The 24,539-nt window shown below is 34.2% G+C and overlaps 1 protein-coding gene across 2 annotated transcripts; it reads right to left on the bottom strand.

Moving 5' to 3' along the window:
• Positions 1-2,600: 2,600 nt before the first annotated feature.
• Positions 2,601-8,153, bottom strand: LOC120130544. 2 transcript variants are annotated; one of them, XM_039147767.1, is made up of 7 exons: positions 7,920-8,153; positions 7,488-7,573; positions 6,260-6,406; positions 6,048-6,156; positions 5,089-5,212; positions 3,845-4,139; positions 2,601-3,237 (listed from the first exon to the last, which is right to left on the bottom strand). In XM_039147767.1, exons 1-6 carry the CDS (start codon positions 8,041-8,043, stop codon positions 3,860-3,862), a joined length of 870 nt encoding a protein of 289 aa, XP_039003698.1. In that variant the 5' UTR covers positions 8,044-8,153; the 3' UTR covers positions 2,601-3,237; positions 3,845-3,859. The 2 variants fall into 2 exon arrangements, with proteins under 2 accessions (XP_039003698.1, XP_039003697.1); XM_039147766.1 differs by having other exon boundaries at positions 3,869-4,139.
• Between the last annotated feature and the right edge of the window lie 16,386 nt (positions 8,154-24,539).

Genomic DNA, 24,539 nt, shown 5'->3' with positions numbered 1-24,539 from the left:
TGGATGAGGAGAAATCAAAGACTGAGATGAACTCCTTATTGTATCAGTGAATATCTTCTCATTTCCTACTGTTATTCTTAGTCTTTGATTTTCCCTCGTCCAATGTCCTAAAAAAGTGTTTAACTAAAAAAGATTTACAATGTAATTGGATCCTAGCCCATATATATATATACACACACATATATATATATATATGAGCGCGTGCGCTTGTGCAGGTTAAGATTCACTTACACCTATTGTAAAGCTTTTAATTTTACACCCTTTTAGGATCATTGGATAAGGGGAGATCAAAGGCTGAGATTAACTCCTTTTTTTTTTCCTTCAGTGAATATCTTTTTATTTCCTACTGTTAATCTAAACTTTTGCTTTTGATTTCTCCTCATCCAACGATCCTAGAAAGATATATTTTTTTGCAGTTTTATACTATATAATTAGATCTTAGCCTATATATATTTATGTAACCGATAACTATTCAAATGACTTCTAAGCGGTAACTAAACATATGGTCCAACATAAAATGATCTTAATTCAATAGAAGATCATTTACGTAACTCTCGTATTTGTATCAATATATAGTTATTATTTTTTATATATTAGAAATTCATTTATTACTTGTATCGGTTTTTAATTAAATTTTTATACTATATAGTTATGATATATCAAAATTATTTTTTAATTAATAATTAATTAGTTTAATCGGTCAAAAAAATTGAATGAGTGATCCTTTTCCCAATGGACGGTCAATAGACGTATTTTGACATGGTAATAATAAGGAATGAAGCATAGCGGAGAAGACGAAGATAAGTAGGACTCACGGAAACCAAAATTAATTGGTTAGAGATAGAGTTTAACGTATGTTGGACATGTATTAACGCATAATTTTATATTGAAATGATAAGTCTTTATTTTTAAAATATAAATCAGTAAAATTTTAATAATAAAAAATATAAGAATTTAAATTTTAATAAAAATAAACGATATATAAGAATTTAAATTGTTCAGAGTAATGAAGGGATTTGGGTTCGTATAAAATAGAAAGTCCCAATTAAGTGAGTTGAAGGCTTAGTGCACCACGGCCTTGTATAAAAGCCACATTAATCAAACACTTCACTATGTTTTGCTTTTATCTTGGGAATATAGATTACAGCAGAGGATGGGATCATCATAAACATAAGTTTTGCTTCTTAATAAAGACCAGAAATTTACAAATGAATGAAATGGTTCCCATCTTCCTTTTCTAGGTGGAAAGTGTTCAGTCAAGCAGAAAAGGCTCCATGGAAAGCTGCAACACCAATCTGGTATTTCGGCTCAAACCCCAATTTTGGGACCTCGATTCCGAGATCCCCAATTCTGCTCTTAAGCTTCAAACCCAACACCGCAACGCAGGAACCCAACTTCATGATCTTTGCTTGTTTTACAGCCCCAACTTGGTTTCTTAGCCTCCTCTCGTATTCCTCGCGACAAGCATTTCGATATCAGCCATCTCTCCGATCAAAGATTCGATCCACAAATGTGATTGATGCCACTTTTGATATAACGAGTGGAGTATTTACAAGGGTGGGGGAAATTATTAAGGTTTGAAGGAATGGATAAGGCTGACGGGTGTTGGTGAGTTGCATTTTAAATTATTAACGTGGGACTCATGGTTGCTTTCTTCTATGTATACAATCTGATTTTATATATAACCAAATCAATACTTTCAACCTAATTCAATGGACCATACCCAACTTTGAAGTCAATAAATCTAAGCATCAGATACCACAATGAACTTAACATTGAATCTCGCCTGCTACTCCAAAATTGATTAAGAATAGATTACTAATTTAAAAATGTTCATGTTCCCTTCAAAAACAAAACAAACCAAACCAAACCAAACCAATGTTCATGTTTTGCTTCCTTTCACGAAAAACATAAATAAACTAATAAAATATTGGACAATAAGTCCAAATTCCATGTCTCTTATATCCATTTTGTCTTCCAGTGGATTATTATCATGTTCGCCAAGTGATTCCTCGTCTTAATTGTAATTATAATTTCACTAGTGTATTGTATCGGATGATTTTAATTATAAAAATACATATTTTTAATTATGATTGTAGTTATAATCTCAAAAAATTAGATTATTCATCATAAAATTTTCAAATTCAGATATATCCGACCCAAATAACTATATATAAATAATATTATGGAAACATTTTAATTATATTTTTGAATCGACCTAAGCCGGACCTGCACAAGAAAAGTTTATGCAGAGTGATAAGACACCTAGGTTGCAGGTTTATCTATTTGTAAAGCGCATACAATCTGAAAAGTGACAGTTTATGCAAAAGAAAGAGAACTTACTGCTCAGATATCAAAGGTCTTAACAAACATGGCAGACACCCTCGGTCTATCCCTGGCAAGACATTGAAATATTGGACAAACACAACCTATGTTAGTCCGACATTAATTTTCTTGAAGAACTAGTGTCCGACACATAAGAGGATATGACCTCCAAGATGCTCTAATACATGAAAAACTTCAAAAAGATCTGGCCTTATTCGTTTTAGGCACATACCTGCAACCGGTACTCACAACGGAATCCAAGTACAACAACGAAATGAAAAGAAAGCGATGACATCAGTAAATATATAAAGCACCAAAATCAAGTTTCAGTGATACATCAGCTCTGGGTACACATTACAGAGAAGGGATCGACAAACTTCCACTTAGTTTGAATGAAATAGGTTATACAAGAAACCACTCTCAGGAAAAGAAAAATAACTCTACAAGGATACTAATATTTGGCAGGAAATCATTAACATGAAATTCATGTTTGAAAATGTTGTCGGTTACATTCCATGTTCTAGTTTCTTCAAGGAAGTGAAACTAATGGTACCACTTCAAAAGGAACATAGAAACTGAAAAAAGAAGTTTAAGAATCTCACAAATAATTATTCACATAATTCTAACTAAATGATAATGATATTGACAACCTTTGTAGAACTTCTTGCTTGATAACGGTATCAAACTTGTTTTTTAGGTATAAAGAGGATTTATTAGCCTGTTGTGAAGACTGACATACCAAAATACCGAGCCAATCCATATTTATATCATGTTTCCGTCAATTGACATTATGCAGTTCTAGACTTACAGAAGACCAAGTGTTTTCAGCTGCTGGACGTGCTCAGCTGGGAGAGGAGGAGGAGACCAGTCAGATCCAGTCATTTCACCATCAACATCCTCAACAACATACTCCTAATAGATACACAAAAAAACCTTCTTAAAGAAACAAAGAGTGCTGCATTATATTCAAATGATTATGAGAACTAGTTTGTAAATGAAGCAATGAACCCACAAAAAGACCAAGAACTGAACTTCATCTAAGTTCTGTGAAATTAACAGTGCATAAAGCAACCAACACCTTCTAACCTCAAAAGCTTTGTTGGAATATTACACATGAACTTGGAAACAACTTAAAATTAGAAAATAACCTAAACTATACGAAAATCCTTGCCTCGTGCAGAGAAATGTAATATATCTTCTTTTACCACTTTTCTTTTAGCCATTTTTTTAAACAATTAATATGCTTATTTTTAAACACCAAATTTTCCTCCCAACCCTGAAATAAGATCAATCATAGCTTTTTTCCATCCCATTATAGAAGCTGCTATGTCAAGGGAAATACTTCTAACTACAAAACAGACAGGAAGGAGGAGTTATGTTCAGTCCTTCGGTTTCACATCTTCTAGTAAGAATGGCTTATTAATCTACAAACTGGCACCTAAAATTATATTCCTCACCTAATTTAGTCGGCCTACTGCCTCAAAGAATGCTTAATGCTTCAACAATACATGAGTCAAACCTGAAGATTTACAGTTCAACTCACTTTTGTCAGCAATCTTTTGGCGAGTATGTGATAGTGCCGCTGCCAAATTCTTTGTCCAACCATTGTAGCCACCAAAACACTGTAAAATATGCCAATGATAGTAAACAGTCCAAGCACAATCAATGCCATTATGAACAATAATGGAAGCCCTGCTTCACCAGCACCTCCTAGGCAACCACACTCAGTAGCAGCACTAGCACAGCCTTCAAAGCATGTAGTACAGTCAGTCCACATACAAAGAGTGCCAGGTAAATGACAATCTGCACACATTCTGCAAGATAGATAATGAACAAATTAATAATCTAATCAGTATGCCCCAATTCTCACATATATTAATTAGTGAATGATATACATAAGTATGTTTATCAGTATGCATATGTATGCGTACTTCATCCACGTCATTAGCACCACTTCAATAGCTTAGAACATCAAATAAATAAGAGGTAAATGCAAGCTGCTTTAAAATGAATCAGATCCCAGAATCCATCAAATACCATAAACTTCTTAAAACCATTTAGAAGCTACAGCCTATATTCCAATTCCCCAATAAAATTCTATGTGCTTCATCCCCTTCATTAGAGCCACTTCAATAGCCAAGTATATCAAATAAATGAGGCAGATGCAACCTGCTCCAAAATAAACCGGATCTTAGCATGCAACATCGCTTAAATTTTTTTCTTCAAACCATTTCAAGTTATATTCCCATTTCCCTAGTAACCCAAGTCCAGTATCAGCAGTGATAACAATGGCATTTCCCATTATACAGGGATTAACCAATATAATTTTTGTGCATGTGTGGATGAAATACATGGTTTCATCCCCTTCATTTGAAGTGTGTATGTGTGGATACATCCTAGACGATACATATTTGTGCATGTGTGGATGCAGGTTCTTAGACAAGCTTGTATTTGATATATGGAGGCATAATGATAGGGATAAACATGAAGTTACTCTGCTACACCAACTATGAGCAAATAAAAATGACGGGTAGCCTATCAAAAGGAAAAAAAAAAGAAATGACAGGGGTAGGGCAATAGAGAAAGAGAAGATGAGGTAGACAATGATAAACCATTGGAGTAGACCTGCTAAGTAGCAAACTCATTTTCCTTTAACGAATTAATATGTAACCAGTAAACTTTTAGAGAAAGAAATTATGAATACTAATATACCGAACTGGCAGTACAATGCAACATCTATCAAAGTTTACAAGTAGAGAATACCCTGGCTGACAGCAACAGAGGCATAATTCTCGACAAGGCTGAGCCAAATCATTACGCACTCTTCGATCATAGCATGTAATAAAGCACCCTGATATCCCCAGCAAAGCAAAAAATAGCAACGCGCCTGTATCCAACAATCATTTTGTTTAACCATCAGCAACAGCATACAAGTTGGGATAATGAGTATTTCACGCAAATAAACAATATTGAAGCATAAAACCCAGAAAAAAAAATGTCTACACAAGTAAAAATTAGGTTGAATAATCTAATCATAAAAATATTAATAACTTACTTTGGTTAAGATACCATCACACTTCATTAATCAAAATTTTTATTTAACATCATACTATTTTAGTCAAACTATGTAGCTAAAAGTATATATCAACTTTAAATTTACAAACCCAATGATTATTTGCTTCATTAATTTCATGTCTTAACAATATTAAATTCTTAATGATTAAGTTTTGTAATAATGAAAATGGATATCAATGCATGGTCCAGAGCAAATAGTGTTATATTGCAGTTTTAGAACTTAAATCAATCAACTTAAAGCTATCACTGAAATTTGACTTGCAAATTTAAATCTAACAAAAACAAAAAAGAAAGTACAGATTAACAAAGTTATTACCAAGTTAAATATTGAAGGAAACTTCACTACTTTCGAATAAACAACTTCTCAGCAAATATGTGGTGTGCTTTAGCTCAGAATAAGGATTTAGCTCTGGTTATCATCAGTCTATCAAGATGCAATAAAATCTAGCATGCAACAACCTCCTATGCAGAGACAAGCTCTTCCAATGCTACATTTCATATTTACACAATGGGAACCATATAAGTCTATTCCACAAATTCAGGGGACCACCCAATAATCAAAAGAAAAATTAACAAAGAAACTAAAACAAACAGTATTATCCGCGAGACCATGATCAAGATATTACTTCAGGTTCCTGAGATTTTACCACATATGTAGTAAAAACTAAGCACACTGTCAAAACCCCATGTAAGACGGAGCCATGACTGCTGGTAACCATCAACCAGAGAGACCAAATATGCCAGTGAAGCAATGACCTGAACACAATTAACAAAAGAACCAGAATTACACCTAACAATATATCTATAATAGAAGTATATTAACTATGCCACAATTAGCAATCAAGAACTGACTACATACTAGTTGAACAGCCAGAAATATTGATATAATGTCTCTAGTTACAAAAAATCGGAATTTCAAGGTTCTCCATTTCCTATCAGCAGCAACATGAACTCTCAGATGATAAGGAGCTTTACAAGTTGTGCAATGAGCAAATGCAAAACCTTCCTGCAAATAGAAAAAATGACATGATGAGATATTGTATCTATGGCCTAGGAAACAAAAGAAAAGAAAATGGATACACGGGGATAACATGCTAACACCCACATCCAACTCCCTTCTGATGACTGGTACCATTCTGTGCATGTGTGTATGCGCAGACACAGCCAGCTAAAACCAACTTTTTTCCTATGGACCGGTCATTATTTCATGTAGATAGTCTTCAAGAGGATAAGCAGAGCATAAGTTAATAAATACATCAATAACTAAAAAAGTAATTTTATCAATGATTGTTTTACTGATTGTTATAAATCTTTTATAACTGTCTGAACCACCTGTTTCTGAACTTTTTCTATGATCTTAGCATTGCCAAGTGCATCACGTTCAGAGCAAGTACATTCAACTATTAGGACATTTAGAACAACACCAATGATGCAAGAAAATATAACATAGCTACATAACTCAAATTATATTAAATTTAACCTATTACACTTGACTGTTCAAGATTATTATTCAGTTTGGAGTGATTTATTCTACTCCAATTAAAGATGCACTGCACAAAGTTAACCAAATTCCAGTTAGGAATACTTTACAATCTACGAAAGCATTTGAAATATTAAAGTCAAATATAAAATCAAATTACATGGTTCAATACCCTGAAGCTGACTTACTTTACATTAAAAATATATTCAGTACTAGTTCAAGTGAAAAAAAGAAGAAGAAAGAAAGCCTAAGCCAACTAAAGAAAACATGCATTTAACTGGAATTTACATGGTCAAAAGAGAATTTCCTTTTTTTGGTCTCCATCATAGAATAAAGGACTAAGTGTATCTAATAGACATCTTGTCTATGCTGTGAAGTTATATAATTTTTACTTTGTTAGCAGACACGGCAGCATAAAGTAACAGTATCAAAAAAAAAATTTGGGGGGTTGAGGTCTTTAAACAAACTCCAACAGTGCAACTTAGCGTATCTGATAAAGTAACAGCTATAAAAAAATCGTACATAGGCTCACCAAGAAAACCATAGTAAAAGTGAAGTATAACGCACTTGAATTCTCATTTAATAAAATGGGTAGTTATATCAATACCTTCACAGCTCGCCAATGATCTAAACAATCGCGGTGTACATACTTTGATGTTCCTTTGCAGTTACAAGGAGCAATAAAATCTCTACCTGTGGGAACCATTGCACATTGAATTATTAGCAGTATTTCCTTCAAAATCACACTAGGTAACAAAAACTTTTTTTGTCAGATCTATCGAACACTATTCCGAGGAATTTCTTCTTCAAAATGACAATTGATGTTATTTTCCTCTACAAATTCAGCAACAAAAGCAGTGAGCTTGCAACACTGGACCAAAAAGATCTTAGAATTGATCCAATTAAACGAAATTCTTTTCAGTGGAGGTGTAAAAATAAGCAAATACGGGCATATTTCAGAGAAAATCGATGAAACAAAATCTTTTTATTTAAAAATAGGAGAAATTGAGGAAATTAAGGTTTCAAAAGTTGAAAATACCATCGGTTTCCAGGCAAATTCGACACTGAATTTGATCTGCAGGGCCGGCCTCGAGGTCGATATCGCTGGGCTCGGCGATCGATGGGGGAGCCATAAGAGGCAACTCCTCCGCTTGATTGCTCATTGCCGATCGATAGTGAAACTGAGGGGAGACGGAAAGAATTGTTTGGGAGTCGGAACTGAATCTTACACGGAAAAAAGAAAGAGAGAAACCTGTCTTTTTCTCCTCTTTTCCTTTTGTCTTAATAATTTGGAAATATTATTATTTTACAAAATTTGGGTATTTATTTCAGCATTTGACAAACATGCCCCCAGGTACTGTAATACATTACATGGGCCTGGCTGAATTTGGCCCAACAATGTTTGGAAGCGGTCCGACAATGTCTTATGATCTCGCCCTATTTTATGTTCTTGAAATTGATTTACTTATTATAAAATAAAGCATTGTTTCTTCGTTAAAATGTTTTTAATTAAATTAAAATATAAAATAAGGTGATCCAATTATTAAAAATTAGACTCATATATAAAACTAATTTAATTAATAATTCATGATATTTTTATTTCTAAGATATTCAAAAAAATTATTAAATAAAGTATACTTTTTTCTTTGAAATGTAATTATGATAATCTTTTATACCTATAGAATTTTGATTTAGTAATGATAATTTAACTCGAAATCGACATATTTTGACTTAACATGTTCTGATAGAGTTAGAGTTTTTTTAAAAATTTGAGTTTAGGTCGAGTCAGGTGGGGTTGGATTTTTAAGAGAGTGAGGTCGGATCAGATCAGATTCGAGTAGAAGGTGAAAATTTGGCCCGAAAAATAATAATATAATGTCTTTAAAAATTTTATTATTTTTAATTAAGTTTTATTTTATAACGAGTCAGATCAAATTCATACTCTAAAGATTCAAATCAGATTAGAGTCAAATAGAAGATATATATATTTTTTATACGGATCGATTCGAAAAGAAAATTTATAATTTTTGGGTTTCATCAAATTTAGATGAAAGATATATATTTTTGAATTTGGTCAAATTGACCAAAAACTCGATTTGATCAGTTGCTAACCCTATTCTGACTATCGAGTATTTATAGGTAATTTTTCCATTAAAAAACCATTCGTTACAATTCAAAATGACTCAGACTCAACATGATAATGTTGAATATATGAGGGAAATGGCCCTTTTACACCACGAACACCCAAAAATGTTTTTTTATATATAAATATTTTAATTACTTTAAAATAAATAAAATTTATGGTTTATATATTAAAATATTAATAGTGAGTTATTATAAAAATATATTTTTATTATAATTATATTTTATTTGTATTTTTATATTTTTTTATTATAGTTTAAATTGATCTAATGTCGAAACGATTTTTTCTTAGGTGTGAGAAAATGGTGAGATTTTGAAAACCACATTAATTTTTAGTTTACCTCTTTCAATTGATTTTTAATTTAAAAATAAATGCGATTTAAAAGACCTCTTGTTTCGAAAATTTTTGGATTTCCTTTATGATCGAAAAAAATATGGTTCAAAAAGTCGCCACCAATCTTTGATTAGGGTGTGATTGGGCACCCAAAAATGCTTTGTCATTTTAAATAAAAATTAATTTTAATTAAAACAACAAATTGAGGTCTGCGTTACCAAAATCCGAGTTCGGGAGTCGGTTACGTGTGGGGAAGGATTAGCACCCCCACAACGCCCTAAATCGGTACCTAATCGATTAATTAACGTCCTTGCATTGAACTTTTACAAATTCGAATTCAATTTGATTTTTGATCCCATAAAATAAAAATGTAAATTTAAAACATTCAAAAGCACTCAAATTAAATTAAAATTACTGAGTCGTTTTAGAAAGACAAAGAATGTTCGATTATTTACAAATGTCGAGACCAGATCTTAAAAGTTATAACAACCTTTTCTCGATAAATTTAAATAAACGAACATTTCCTTTTCTTTCGTTCCCAAATTTTAGGTAACGAATCAATTTTTTGAGTTTCACTTTCGGGATACACTTTTATTTTAAAATCATTAAAAGCGGACCTCAAATCAGTTATGACTGCCCACTTCAACAATTTTAAATTAAAAGGGTATTACCCTTAATCCAATTATGTGATATGTCGAGTTATGCAAATGAGGCTATCATGTGAATTATGCAAAAAGTATGTCATGCCAAAATTAATTAAACAAAATTAAAAAAATAGCATACAATGTGATATACAAAAAATTATGTACATATCTTTTAATTAAAAAATCATAAATTACGCATATTAATGCCTAATGTACAAAATGTGACTCAAATATAAAAACAAAATCATAACATGCTAAACAATGAAAGTCAAAAGTCAAAAATAGCAAAATTTAAAAAACATAAGACTGGGGACCGAAATGAAATGCACGAAAGCTATAGGAACAGAATTAAAAACATAAAAACTACGACATAGGGACAAAAACGAAACATAAAGAAATTTAACAGTTCAATGTCTGAAACGGCAAAGATTAAATACAACAACACTTAAGACTAAAATTAAACGCGGGTAAAATAAAGAGACAAAATTGGAAACAGGAAAACATTCAGTTTGGGGACCAAAATAAAAATAAACACAAAAACTAGAGGAATTAAACGACATTTTCACCCTAAGGATTCGGTGGCTAAAAGTTAATTAACCCTAAATCTATAATATATAACCTAGCTAAATAACTAAACCTAGACTAATCTGACTTCACACAAAACACACCCAGCCGTTTCACACTTCCCTCTTCACTCTTCCACGCACGGTGTTGCCTCGCCCAAACATCCATCGCCGCTATTCAAGCCTCTCCTCCCTCCTATGTCTTCGACTAGAACCCAAGAAACAAAACCTAGAACCTCTTATTTGTTTTCACTACACTCCCTCTCAAACTCATCTCTTCTCCTTCCCTACGATTGCATATCACCTAAAACAGAACCTCCATGGCTGCCATCCACTGCTCAACTCTCTCCAAAACAAAAAACCCATGATCGACGTTTGGCCACCACTCACCGACATAGTATCCTAAACCGACCACCTATGTTCTATGACATCCTAAACGAAACCCTAACCGAAGCAAAACGGCCATCACAACCCTCCATCGCTCAAAGCCCCAACAACGGAAGGAAGTATATCGACGAAGAAGTAAGGTAAAAATTTCATTATAGCTTTCATTTCAATGAACAAATTTCGTTTCTAACATTTTCATAATACATATTTTTTAGATCATTCCTTCAAACGAAATCTCCTAAATTGCCTCAAAGATGCTAAGTTAACAAGCTTCTGCCCTAAGGATGTAACCATGGCACTGGAAATGGCCCCAATTTCTAAGGTAAACATACTGCTATTCCTTTACGCTTTTGAATTGGGTTCAATTCGAAACACATACACACACAAGAACATTATGAAAACAATGGAAAATGAAAATAAAATAAATACCCTTGTTGATTCCGTGTGTTGTCTTGGTTCAACGAAATGAGGGAACTTCTCTATTTCCTTTGATTTTCAAATTCTTTTTGTACAACCGTTTGATCTTTGAATACAAGGGAAAAGAATGTTGTTTACACTCACTATTTTTATTTGTTGTTCTGTCTGTAAGACAAAACAACCAAAAATCCAAACAATCTTTCGTGCCTTTCTTTAAAAAAAAATATTTCTCTCGGCTCCAATTCCCCCTGTTATGTCCTCTCTGTGTTTTTTGATCCTTCCCCATTTTCAGTCGTTGATATCCCCTCAAAACTGACTATTTACAGTTTTTTAATTCCCCACTATCTAATTATTTCAACTGCTAAAAACCAACCTCAATCTCTTTCTTTTTCTGCATCAAACTGTTGTCAATTGGTCTTGAGCTGGACCTTCATCTGGTTTGGGCTCATCTGGGCTCTCATTGCTTCGGGTCTGCTCCGACTTGGCCGCGGACAGAAACGAGCATCTACATCTAATTCATATATACAATAATAATTTTTTGAATTTATTATGATTTAAATTGATATGATTCATATATAAGCGTAAATATAATTTAAATGCTATATTTTTATTTTATAACATAATGTTTATGATGAACATTTTATCTTTTCAAACTTAATTTTTAACAGCAATCTTAAACAGTTAAATTTTAAACTATACTTTTATACACCACTTTTAAAAGTTCATTTCTACAACACTCTAAAATGTCAGTTTTCAAAAGATGCACCAATCAGACCTAAATGGCTAGTCAAACAAATAATTTTATTTCTCTTTGATTTAAAATTATTTTTTATTAATCAAATTATGATAAAAAAACCGTATAAGTATATTACTTTTGGTACTCATATCAACCGGATAAGTATCTCAAAACCTTTTAAATTTTTTGTTCGGAGTTATTAATTATCACTTTTTGATAATATAATTTGTAAGGTTCGAACTATTTTTTCTTCTTCTTAAAAATATAATATATCTATCATAATATAACACTTATTGATATGTTTATACGATATCCAATACCATCAAAGGTGTTTTAGAGATTTAAATAAAAAAAAATATTTTCTGATAAATACTATATCTAATCATGTCGGAGGGAAAGAGAAAGATTTAAAACAAATAATTAATTAAAAAGAGAAAAAAAGTAAAAAGGAAAATCCACTTAGGAACATACCAAACATTGCAATTTGAAAAGGAAAAAAAGTCAACCAGTGCATTGGATTGCTTGAAGTACCAGCCAACCATCATTGCTACTTTACACAAATCATTGCCGACCGCTCCTTCTAATATGCGTAGGGTCGCCTTTTATTGGTATGAATTGTAAATATCTTTTAAGTTCTGTTTAATTTTTTTTCCTGAAGAGGGTGTATTTTGTATGGTATCGAGAGTGCCCACGTATAAAATAAGATAAAAGATATAGGCCTTGATAAAAAATCTTCCTAATTTTAAATGGAGAAAAAAATACTCGTATCAATGTCAATAAAGTTCAAAACGAATTACAACTTCCATACATTCTAACGATAACCAATGAATGCGAAACTCCATGGTGTACCACCCATACCAATAGGTTAGGACACAAACACTATTCTTCAACGATCATGTCTGTTGTTGCGGACAGCAACGGCCCTCTCAATGCTCCTGGCTACTTCACGTTATTAACATCCCGGAGCGAATACAAACCAACTTTTGGAACTCCTATAACGAGCTCAAAACTAATAAACAATCAATAAAATAATGGCACACATCATGTTGACTCCCCCACCATCATCTATCCCAAACGACGCAACAATCTTAAGGCTACCTAATCCTTTATCAGATAATTAATACATCCTAAAAGTGCTTCATAGCCTAACCTAGGATTAGAAAGTTACAAACACAACGTGCATGAACCAAAATCCATGTAACGCCTTAATCATGTCTGATCCAAAGATCGAGGTATTGGGACATTACACGATATCACTCAAGTGGTTAACCTTAATTTTTCCTTTTAAAACAATACTCGACACAAATTTAAAATAAAAAATCCATAAGATAAGTTGGAGTTCAACATTCAAATAAGGTGTTTACAAAATAGGAGCTCCTTTGGTAAAATCAAAATACATAGTTTGATAAATAGAGTTTACGACTCAAATACAAAAAAAAAGGTCTCTTTGAAGTAAATGCCAACTAATATGTATTCAAGATGTACTATGTTCAAACGATCCAAGCTGGAATTCACGAACTGGAGATAGCTCCTTGATCAATCCTCCTAAAAACCTACAGGCGGAAACAGACTCTGAACGCTGAGCTAACAAGTTAATGTATGCATTCATCACACGGGCATGCAAATAAGTATAGGCATGAACATGCTATCACATCAACACACAAACAAAGGTAGGCATCATGGTGTAGTCGAAGGGTCACACAACATCTCGGGACTCACACCTCTCTATCCTACCTAAGGTACCCTAGACAAGACACGGGTCACACAACTTCAAAATCTTCATCTAGAAAGGCCATCATTGCCCAGTACCTAGGACACCTCCGGGGTCACAAAGCATTAGAGCCTACGTCATGCTAGTTTACTCCTCAAAGTACTTGAAACGCCTCTGGGGTCACATAGCATCGAAGTCTACATCCAACTAGCGCTTAAAGTGCATAAGCACTAAGTTGACACATTCGAATGTTTAACCACACAAGACAATCGTCATGCATCTAAAGTAATTCGGGTATATTTATCGTTTCCCAAATGTCACACAAGTGCTAGTTTTTTTTCGCTTTAATTTACATCGTTCTCAATATAATGATGATTATTAGTTGTTCTCACTTGTAGTCTTATTAGAGAAGTCTCAATGACTCTTGATTCCCTTCCCGAACACTTGAAATTAAATTGGGTTTCTTACCCAATCTAGGAGAAAGGTACCGTTGAACCCTTCAGTATCGATATTTAACCATTTAGTATCGATACTGACCCTTAAGTATCGATACCCACCAACAATATCAATACCAAAAATGGCTATTGGATTCTGAGTGGACTAGGTAGTATCGATACTCCTAGTTAGAGTATCGATACTCCTATTCTGGGGTATCGATACTACCCCGAGTATCGATACCAAATTTTGTCTTCAATGTTTTGAAAATTAATCATATTATTGATATTCTTATTAAGAATATCGATACTCTATCTTTAGTATCAATACTCCCATGAGTATCGATATCAAAATTAGCTACTGGAATATAAAATGTTATGCTAGTATTGATACTAAGCTTTTGAATGTGTGGATGTACTATGCTATAGCACGTAAATTGTCCAAGTATACACAATCGAACAAGTAATATAGTAGTGAGTGAGTATCATCTCTACAAGGATTTGAGGGACTTTGAGTAAAGTTAATGCGCTTAAACTATAAACAAAGAAGTATTAATGGTATGAACAATTGAGTAATAATGTTGTGGTAAAGTATTGAAGTATGAGGTAAAATATTGTGACAAATAGTAAAGAATGATATGGCAAAAAGTAAAGAATGTTGTGGAAAAATTGAGTTGAGCACTGATGACAAGTATCGTTTTCGATGTCAAAATAATTCTTTTTTCTCAATTAATCAATAAGGAAATGCGGAGTATAGAGAAATAAGGGTTGAATCCTCAGGGACTTAGAAAATCACAAATTTATGTTTAAATGGTTCTAGCCAGGCATGAATAGTAAAAGGGGTTTATAGTATAAGATTTAAATAGTAAAAGCGATTAAAATAAATAAAAGTAATTTAAATAAAAAATGAGAGAATAAAGTTTGTGAATAAATACGATAAAAATAGCCTCAAGCTTCGCATTGACTCAATTTCCTTTAGATCATCGAATAAGATTTTCTCTTCGGGATTCACGTCGGTTACTTTGTCTACAAGGGCTATCCCCGTGACTCTATCTTGTATACCGAATACCCAAGGTAACCTTTGATTCCGGCTTCGGGAATTGATTCTATAGACATCAATTGTCGTAGATCAATTACCGTTTAAGTTCGTGGTGACCGACTTGGATTGTTGCTTCAATAAACGTCAATTACAATCTCAATTCCCTCTTGGCGAAGCCATCTCACCAAGTGTGTTCCCAGGAAGTCGAATTTGCTTTCTATAAGCCGAATCTTCCTCCCACACATTTAATCGCAACAACCTCTTGACCAAAGTCGATCTTTGATTTTGAAAACTGTTTTGATTTTTAAAAATAAGCGCAGAGATTGAGAGAGATATTCCGAAGATATTAAGGGTCTGTTTCAATTCTCCCGTTGGAATTGAGTCATCACGTCAGCTCTCAGCTTATGAAAAAATTTAGCTAAGCATGACAAAAAGCATACTTAGCATTTTAAAAATAAAACTTGAAAATAAAAGAAAAATGAAAAGAACTTGAAAAGTAAAAAGAGAAAGCTTGTCGAAACGATTTTTTTTTCTTAAAATGTGAAAAGAGATGAGATTTTGAAAACCCCATTAATTCTTAATTCTCTCTTTTTAATTTAAAAACAAATGCGACTTAAAAGACCTCTCGTTTCGAAAAAAATTTGATCCTTTACGATCGAAAAATACGGTTCGAAGAGTCGCCACCAATATTTGATTAGGGTGTGATTGGGCACCCAAAAATGCTTGCTATTTTAAATAGAAATTAATTTTAATTAAAACAACAAATTAAGGTCTGCGTTACCAAAATCCAAGTTCGGGAGTCGGTTACGTGCGGGGAAGGATTAGCATCCCCACAACGCCCTAAAATGATACCTATTCGATTAATTAATGTCTTTGCATTGAACTTTACAAATTCGAACTTAATTTGATTTTTGATCCCATAAAACAAAGATGTAAATTTAAAAACGTTCAAAAGCACTCAAATAAATTAAATTAACATTACCGAGTCGTTTTAGAAAGATAAAGAGTGTTCGATTATTTATAAATATCGCAGATCTTAAAAGCTATAACAACCTTTTCTCGATAAATTTAAATAAACGAACATTTCCTTTTCTTTCGTTTCCAAATTTTAGGTGACGAATCAATTTTTTGGTTTCACTTTCGGGATACACTTTTAATTTAAAATCATTAAAAGCAGACCTCAAATCAGTTATGACTGCCCACTTAAAACAATTTTAAATTAAAAGGGTATTACCCTTAGTCCGATTATGTAATAGGTCGAGTTATGCACATGAGGGTATCATACAAATTGTTCAAAAAGGATGTCATGCCAAAAATTAATTAAACTAAATTAAAAAAAATAACATACAATGTGACATACAAAAAAAATTACATACATTTAGTTTTTAAAAATAAACCATGCATGTTTACATATAATATACATATGTGGCCTAAATATAAAAAATTAAAAACAAGATATGCTAAACTATAAATTAAAATATATATGTACATATAAAAAAATGACCAAATTTAAATACACATAAAATTAAACATACAAATCGAAAATTAAACCATGGACTTAAATAAAACAACACGCATAAATAAGGTATCTATACCTAAATAACCCAAACTAAGTGGTCTCTATGCAATTTTCCTAAAATACTAATCCTAAATATTTAAGGACTAAAAAGTAACATAAAAAATAGAGTTCAAATGTCTAAAACCAACGAAAATTAAATAACAAAACATCTAGGACTGAAATTAAATATGCGTAAAATAAAGAGATCAAATTATAAACATACAAACACTAATTTATGGACTACGTTATAATGCGCATAAAATATAAAGGTAAAATTAAAGGGTGTAGGAAATACGAATTAAGGACTAGAATGCACTAAACCAAAAATAAGTGTGACTCTTTCAGCAATAAACCCTCGTGAACCAGCTATCCAAAACGCTGCCATGTCTCTTGCAGGTATCATGCTCATCAATATACGAATGGAACCCTATACGGTCTTACTAATCAGCCCCGAAGAACCGAGGTATGACTATGAAGCAATGAAGTTACAGTACTATGATATGGTTTTTAGATCCGTTCTCATCTTTTTATGCTTTGTTATTTCTATTCGTAGGTGAGATTCGTCTGCTCAAAGCCGAGAGCAATGATTAGTTCAATCACAGAGTTATCCACATGCAAATATACACTTACTATTCAAAGCCCTATGCTATGCAAACACCCGTAAGTCTCCCTCTCTGTGTGCTTCAAATCCTTCTTCTTTGTGTATTGCTTCTCGAAAAATTGAGGGCCAAGTCCCCTTTCCCGATCTGATTTTATGGTGATGGGATCTCTTTACTACTATAGAAAGTTCCGCTAACTCTCAGGTAATAAATCACTCACCTCTCTCTTTTAATTGCTATTTCATTTACAACCAAAAACGCAAATGGTTTCCGAATGATCATTCAATGCTTCTGAAATTTGCCTTTTGTATTTGCTAAAAAATGGATGTAATATGAAGAAGGAATTGTTTTTTTTTCTGATTACAAGATGGTCCCCCCTCTTTTTTTCCTCTGTTCCTCTGTTAAATCTTTAAAAACCGACCCCCCACCTTCTGGTGGTTAATTCAAATTAAAACAAACCCCATTTACAGTTTCTTTTTACTCATTATCATGGACCCCATATTTTTGTAACTTCTGATAACTTACCAGTTATCATACGTGGCTGAAAAGCAACTCTTTTTTTTTGTTTGTTCCAGGCATCCTCATGTGGACTGGAGACTTGGATGATGATATTGTTGCTTCATTGGGCTTGAATTGGGCCTCCAATTGGTTGGTTTCTTCTTTAGGCCTACCATTGCTTCGGGTCTGCTCCGACATAACCCCAGACAGAAACGAGCATCTACAACTGCCCCTCTTTGCTCATTGTTGTGTAACGAGAATAGAGCAAAGATCAAAAGATGATCGAATTTGTCCGGTCATGAGAACTTCAAAAGATTAAACCACTCACTGTTACGTCAGGATAAATTAGACTTGAAAAATCTTCAAATGACGAGCCTGCTCCCTATTCCTTCAGGAAGTATAAGACTCGAACAATCTTCATAAAATGTGTCTACTCTCTATTCGTTCAGAGAGTATAAGACTTGAACAATCTTCAATAAAACGGGTCCGCTCTCTATTCCTTCAGAGAGTATAGAACTCAGAAAATCTTCAATAAACAGGTCCGTTCCCTATTCCTTCAGAGAGTATAGGACTCGATCTTCATAAAATGTGTCCGCTCCCTATTCTTTCAGAGAGTATAGGACTCGATCTTCATAAAATGAGTTTTCTTCACTAATCTTCCGTGAAGGCTTACAGATGGTTTGCTTCACTACTCTTCCGTGAAGGCTTAAGATTGACCTGTTTCGAAGGTCCAACCTGAAAATCAAACATTACCAATCATTAATGTATGTTTGAAAATATTATACTCAAAAATTTAGAATTTGATAAAATTTCTGAAAATCCATCTCCATCGCAAAAACTTGTCTGGAAGCAATTGGATACATGAATCTACTTTGGCTTAGTTTTCGTCTAAACATCATTTTTTCCAAAATCTCCAACCCAGTTATGTTCATCTCAATGCTTCAATATCTTCAATCTTCAACTATCCCTGGGAAACCTGTAACTGCTTAAGTCGTCATGCAATTATGAATGTCATGATCCTAAACATGCCTAAAATGTATGCAATTATGCAATTCAATGTGTTTTCTTCTTCGAAGGAACTCTATCTCCTTTTAATCTCGATGGAACTCGGTTTCATCTTGGGTACAGAACATTTGACCAATTCACCCCAGTTAACAATCTCAATTCCGTATCTCTCGGCTTAACAGAACCTTGACTCTTTCCTTTCTTGAAACCCGCCAGTGCCCATGACCAACTTCTTGATCAATGACAATCTCTTTGGGTCTTCTTATCATGGCTGAGATTTTCTATGAATTCTAAGGTTTTAGCTTCCCGTAGCCACACAAGCTTACATGTTTAAACCATTGTCAACTTCAGAATACCTGCATTTTCCAAAACCTTTTGCACAATAAAATAAAATGATCTCATGCACTTCAAGTTAAGCTATATGTTTCAACTTTTCAAAATAAGATGCTTGCACAAGGGAAATTAACAAGAAAAAACATCTATTTATTTATATAATGCAAAGAATTTTTAGGTATTTTCATGGCAAACTTTTAGCTAGAAATAGTAAAAGAACAAAAGAGTTGGCGTCTTCAAATATCAATAATGCAAATGCTTTTGAACTGGCACGCCATTAGAATGTCTCGAATGTAGCTTCTGTCGAAAGGATCTCTAAAATTGTGATGCTTAAGAGTATAAAGCTACTTCTAAACTCCCAAATCTCCATCATTGGATGCCCTAAACCAGTATGGAATCTCATGTGCATTCAATTTCTCTCTTGGTTGTTTCAATCGAGAATCATTAATCTTTAGTCTCAATCTTGATTACCAACTATCATTGTTACTGCCCATATCAGGAGCTCTTTCCATTTCCAAAATCAATTCAGAACCTTCCACCATGCACGAATTCTGAATTTCAAACTCAACTCAAGTCACCCTTTGCGGGTTTTCAACTTGAGACCTCCTTTGGTTTCAAGACGCCCTTTACAGATTTTCATCTTGAACCCCCCTTTTATTCCATTTTTTCTTTTTCTTTTCATCATTTTTTTCTTTTCTTCTTTTTTTCATTTTTTTTTCTTTTCATTTTCATCATTTTTTCTTTTCTTATATTTTTTCATTTTTTCATTTCTTCTTTTTTTTATTTTTTTATTTTTTCATTTCTCCCTTTTTTTTCTTTTTCTTTTTTCATTTCTTTTCAGGCGAAATATCTCTTAACAGCATCAGAATTCACTGGATAGGGTAATTTCGATCCGTCCATTTCGGTTAAGACTAGAGCTCCCCCAGAAAAGGCTTTCTTGACAACATACGGTCCTTCCCAGTTGGGCATCCATTTTCCTCGGAAATCCTTCTGAACAGGCAAAATCCTTTTAAGCACCAAATCTCCTTCATGAAATTCTCGAAGATGATCTTTCTTACCATGTGCCCGTATCATACGTTTTTGGTACATCTGACCATGACAAATAGCTTTCAATCTCTTTTCTTCAATCAGATTCAATTGGTCATACCTAGCCTGTACCCATTCTACCTCATTTAGTTTCACCTCTGACAAAATCCGAAGTGAGGGAATTTCTACCTCAATAGGTAAAACAGCCTCCATCTCATATACCAGAGAAAATGGAGTTGCCCCAGTTGAAGTCCGTACTGAAGTTCGATAAGCAAACAGAGCAAAGGGCAACTTCTCATGCCAATCCTTATAGGTCTCAATCATCTTCTCTATGAGCCTTTTGATGTTCTTATTAGCCGCCTCTACTGCCCCATTCATCTTTGAACGATAAGTGGTGGAATTATGATGTTTTATTTTGAACTGCTTACAGACCGAGTCCATCATCTTATTGTTTAAATTCAACGCATTATCGGAGATAATCCTCTTTAGTAAACCATATCTACAAATAATCTCCTTTTTTAAGAATTTGCATATTATAGACTGGGTAACATTTGCATAAGAAGCCGCTTTTACCCACTTGGTGAAATAATCTATGGCTACCATAATGAAGCGATGACCATTTGAAGCTTTGGGCAAAATTTGTCCAATAACATCCATGCCCCACATTGAGAATGGCCACGGAGCTGTCATTACATACAACGGGTGAGGAGGAGTATGTATCTTATCTCCATAAATCTGACATTTGTGATATTTTCGGGCATAATTGATACAGTCTATTTCCATAGTTGACCAATAATACCCAAATCTCATAATCTGCTTAGCCATAGCATGCCCATTAGCATGGGTACCACATATTCCCTCATGCACTTCTTCAAGAATCAATTTGGCTTCTTTCGTGTCCACACATCTTAACAAGACCTGATCCAGACTTTTCTTATATAGAGTCTCACCATCAAGCACATACCCTGATGCCATTCTTCTAATGGTTCTCTTATCATTCTCAGTGGCTTGTTCTGGATAACTCTGATACCTTATATAGTGCAAGATATCATAATACCAGGGGTTTCCATCTTCTTCCTCTTCAATATTAAAACAATGGGATGGATACTCATAAGCTTTCATTTCAATGGGCATCATATTTGAATGCTCGTTCATCTTAAATGCTGCTGCCAGTGTGGCTAAGGCATCTGCCATTTGATTCTCTTCTCTGAGGAGATAATTGAAAGTTACTTCTTCAAATTCTTCAACAAGTTCTATAACCAACTTACGGTATTCTACAAGCTTGGGATCTTTTGTCTCCCATTCTCCTATGAGTTGGTAGATTACCAAAGCTGAATCTCCATACACCTTGAGCATTTTTACTTTGCGTTCAACGGCAGCTCTAAGACCCAGAACACAAGCTTCATACTCGACCATATTGTTTGTACAATCAAAATTAAGCCGACTGGTGAAAGGATAATGCTCTCCCTCTGGTGAGACCAAAATTGCCCCGATTCCATGTCCCATTGCATTTGAAGCACCATCAAAGTTCAACTTTCAATATTTACTAGTGGACGTAACTGCTTCTTCCACCGAAATAGCCATTAAATCCTCATCTGGGAAATCAAAGCTCAACGGCTCATATTCTTTTGAAGCCCTACTTGTAATGAATTCCGCTATAGCACTTCCTTTAATTGTCGTCTGGTTTACATATTGGATATCAAATTCGGACAATAAGATCTGCCAACGAGCTAATCTTCCAGATAATGCAGGCACACCCATTAAATATTTCAAGGGATCAAGCTTCGATATAAGCCAAGTAGTATGATACAACATATATTGCCTAAGCCTTCGGGTAGCCCATACTAAAGCACAACACAACTTTTCAACAGGTGAGTATCTTGTCTCACATTCAGTGAACTTCTTGCTGAGATAATAGATAACCCTTTCTTTCTTCTCAGTTTGGTCACGTTACCCCAGCACACACCCCATTGAATTTTCATAAACCGACAAATACAAAATCAATGGTTTGCCTGAGATGTGTGGTGCTAAGATTAGAGTGCTCGACAAATATCTCTTTACTGCTTCAAAAGCTCTTTGACAGTCTTCACTCCATTCCCCTGAGTTATTCTTGGGAAGAAGGTGGAATATGGGATCACACTTTTCCGTCAGCTGTGAAATAAACCGAGCTATATAATTCAATCTCCCCAAAAATCCTCTGACTTCTTTTTGTGTTCGTGGGGCTGGAAAGTCTTGAATAGCTTTTACTTTATCTGGGTCTATTTCAATTCCTTTTTAGCTTACTACGAATCCCAACAGCTTCCCAGATGTCACCCCAAAAGTACATTTATTTGGGTCGAGTTTTAACTGGCATCTTCTTAGTCTATTAAAGAGTTTTCTCAAATTCCCAATATGTTCTTCCTCTGTCTTAGCTTTGACAATCATATCATCGACATAAACTTCTATTTCTTTATGCATCACATCGTGAAATAATTTCACCATGGCCCTTTGATCCAAACGGCATTACTTTATAACAAAACGTTCCCCACATGGTAACGAACCTTGTTTTTCCATATCTTCAGGGTTCATCTTAATTTGATTGTAGCCAGAGAAACCATCCATAAAAGAGAACAAAGAATTTCCAACAGTATTATCCACTAGTGTGTCTATATGTGGCAAATGAAACTTATCTTTTGGACTAGCTCGGTTGAGATCCCTGTAGTCGACACACATTCGAACTTTCCCATCCTTTTTCGGTACTGGGACAATATTCGCCACCCACTCAGGATATTTAGCCACTTTAAGAAACCCATCATCAAATTGTTTCTTCACTTCTTTTTTAATCTTGAGCATCATCTCAGGTCTCATTCTTCTCAGTTTTTATTGTACCGGCTTACACTCAGGCTTTATTGGCAGTTTGTGAACAACCAATTTTGTTTCTAAACCTGGCATATCTTCGTATGACCAAGCAAACACATCCTTGTATTCTTGAAGCAATTCTATCAACACATGTCGTCCTCCAACTGACAGAATTGTACCAATCTTTACTTCTCTCTTATCCTCATCCGTCCCCAAATTCAAAATCTCAGTAGACTCTTTACGAGGCAGAATCTGCTTATCTTCACTTTCCACCATTTTCAGCAATTCAGAAGGTAGTTCACATCCTTCATCATCATCACAATCTTCTATCTCCCATTGACATATAGGCTTCTCGAAATCAATCTCCGGGTCAGGGTTATTAGCATTCATATTATTGATATCTGAGCTCCTGAAAAGATAATGAAAAAGAAGATATATACACATATATACATATGGGAGGATATTTTCCCATATAAATAAATAGAAAGAAATAAATACATACATATATACAACAAAGAATGAATGAATGAAATGAATGGGAGAATGTTTGCCATTTTGAACTAACAGAATGCATCTTTTATTGAAAGAAAAAACAAACAACTTAACCCTTTACATAAAATCACCTATTGCCCTAGGGTATGAACAACAGGGAGAAAGTTCCAGTGTATTACTCTGTAAAAGATTTGTAAACTACAGGCAGTTCTTCCATGGTCCAATTGTTCAACACGAAGCCCGGCAGTGCAGGATAAATACCCATAGCTCTCATTTCCTCAAACTCACCATCAGTTATAACATTAATGACTAAATCTCCCAAGGCATTCTCAACCATCACCTCAGTGTTCCTTGAATTCCCTTGAAACATATGCCCCTCGGATATGAAAATGTTGCTCAACGGCGGGAAGATCATGGGTTCCCAGCTAAGGTCTTCACTAGCCAATCTGGCCTTTCTCATTTCCTGACCCTTCTTAATTCCCCTCAGCTTATCCCTCAGAGTTGGCTGATACCCCAAACCAAATTGATCTTTTTTAGTAATAGGGCATATTGGATTCACCGGTCTTTGCAACTGTCAACCTAACCCCTTTCCAACTTTTGCTCCTCTTCCAAGAGTCAATTTGAGCCCCATCTTGGTATAATTTGACAATCAAGGCTTTGGTATCTTCCTGCCTTCGGCCACAAACGTAGCGTTAACAAACTCCAACGATCTGAAAGAACACTCGACGGCTTGCTCATCGACTTCAATATACGGAGCAGTAGTAGAAACAGAAGCAATAATATCCTCTTCAGCATGAATACATACCAACCTTCCATTGATCACAAATTTCAGTCTCTGGTGCAATGTGGACGGAACTGCACCGGCCTGATGAATCCAAGGCCTTCCCAACAAACAATTGTACG

This window comes from Hibiscus syriacus, unplaced genomic scaffold, assembly GCF_006381635.1.
Source record: "Hibiscus syriacus cultivar Baekdansim isolate YM2019G1 unplaced genomic scaffold, ASM638163v2 tig00110548_pilon, whole genome shotgun sequence".
Classification (NCBI taxonomy): Eukaryota; Viridiplantae; Streptophyta; class Magnoliopsida; order Malvales; family Malvaceae; genus Hibiscus; species Hibiscus syriacus.
This window is presented reverse-complemented; position numbering and strand designations above follow the sequence as displayed.

Coding starts and splice junctions, on each gene's coding strand:
- LOC120130544 (XM_039147766.1), bottom strand. CDS start 8,043: ATGAGCAATCAAGCGGAGGAGTTGCCTCTTATGGCTCCCCCATCGATC. Junction 6,407..7,487: donor ATCATTGGCGAGCTGTGAAG/GTATTGATATAA, acceptor TTCTATTTGCAG/GAAGGTTTTGCATTTGCTCA. Junction 3,238..3,868: donor CCAAAAGATTGCTGACAAAA/GTGAGTTGAACT, acceptor TGTATCTATTAG/GAGTATGTTGTTGAGGATGT.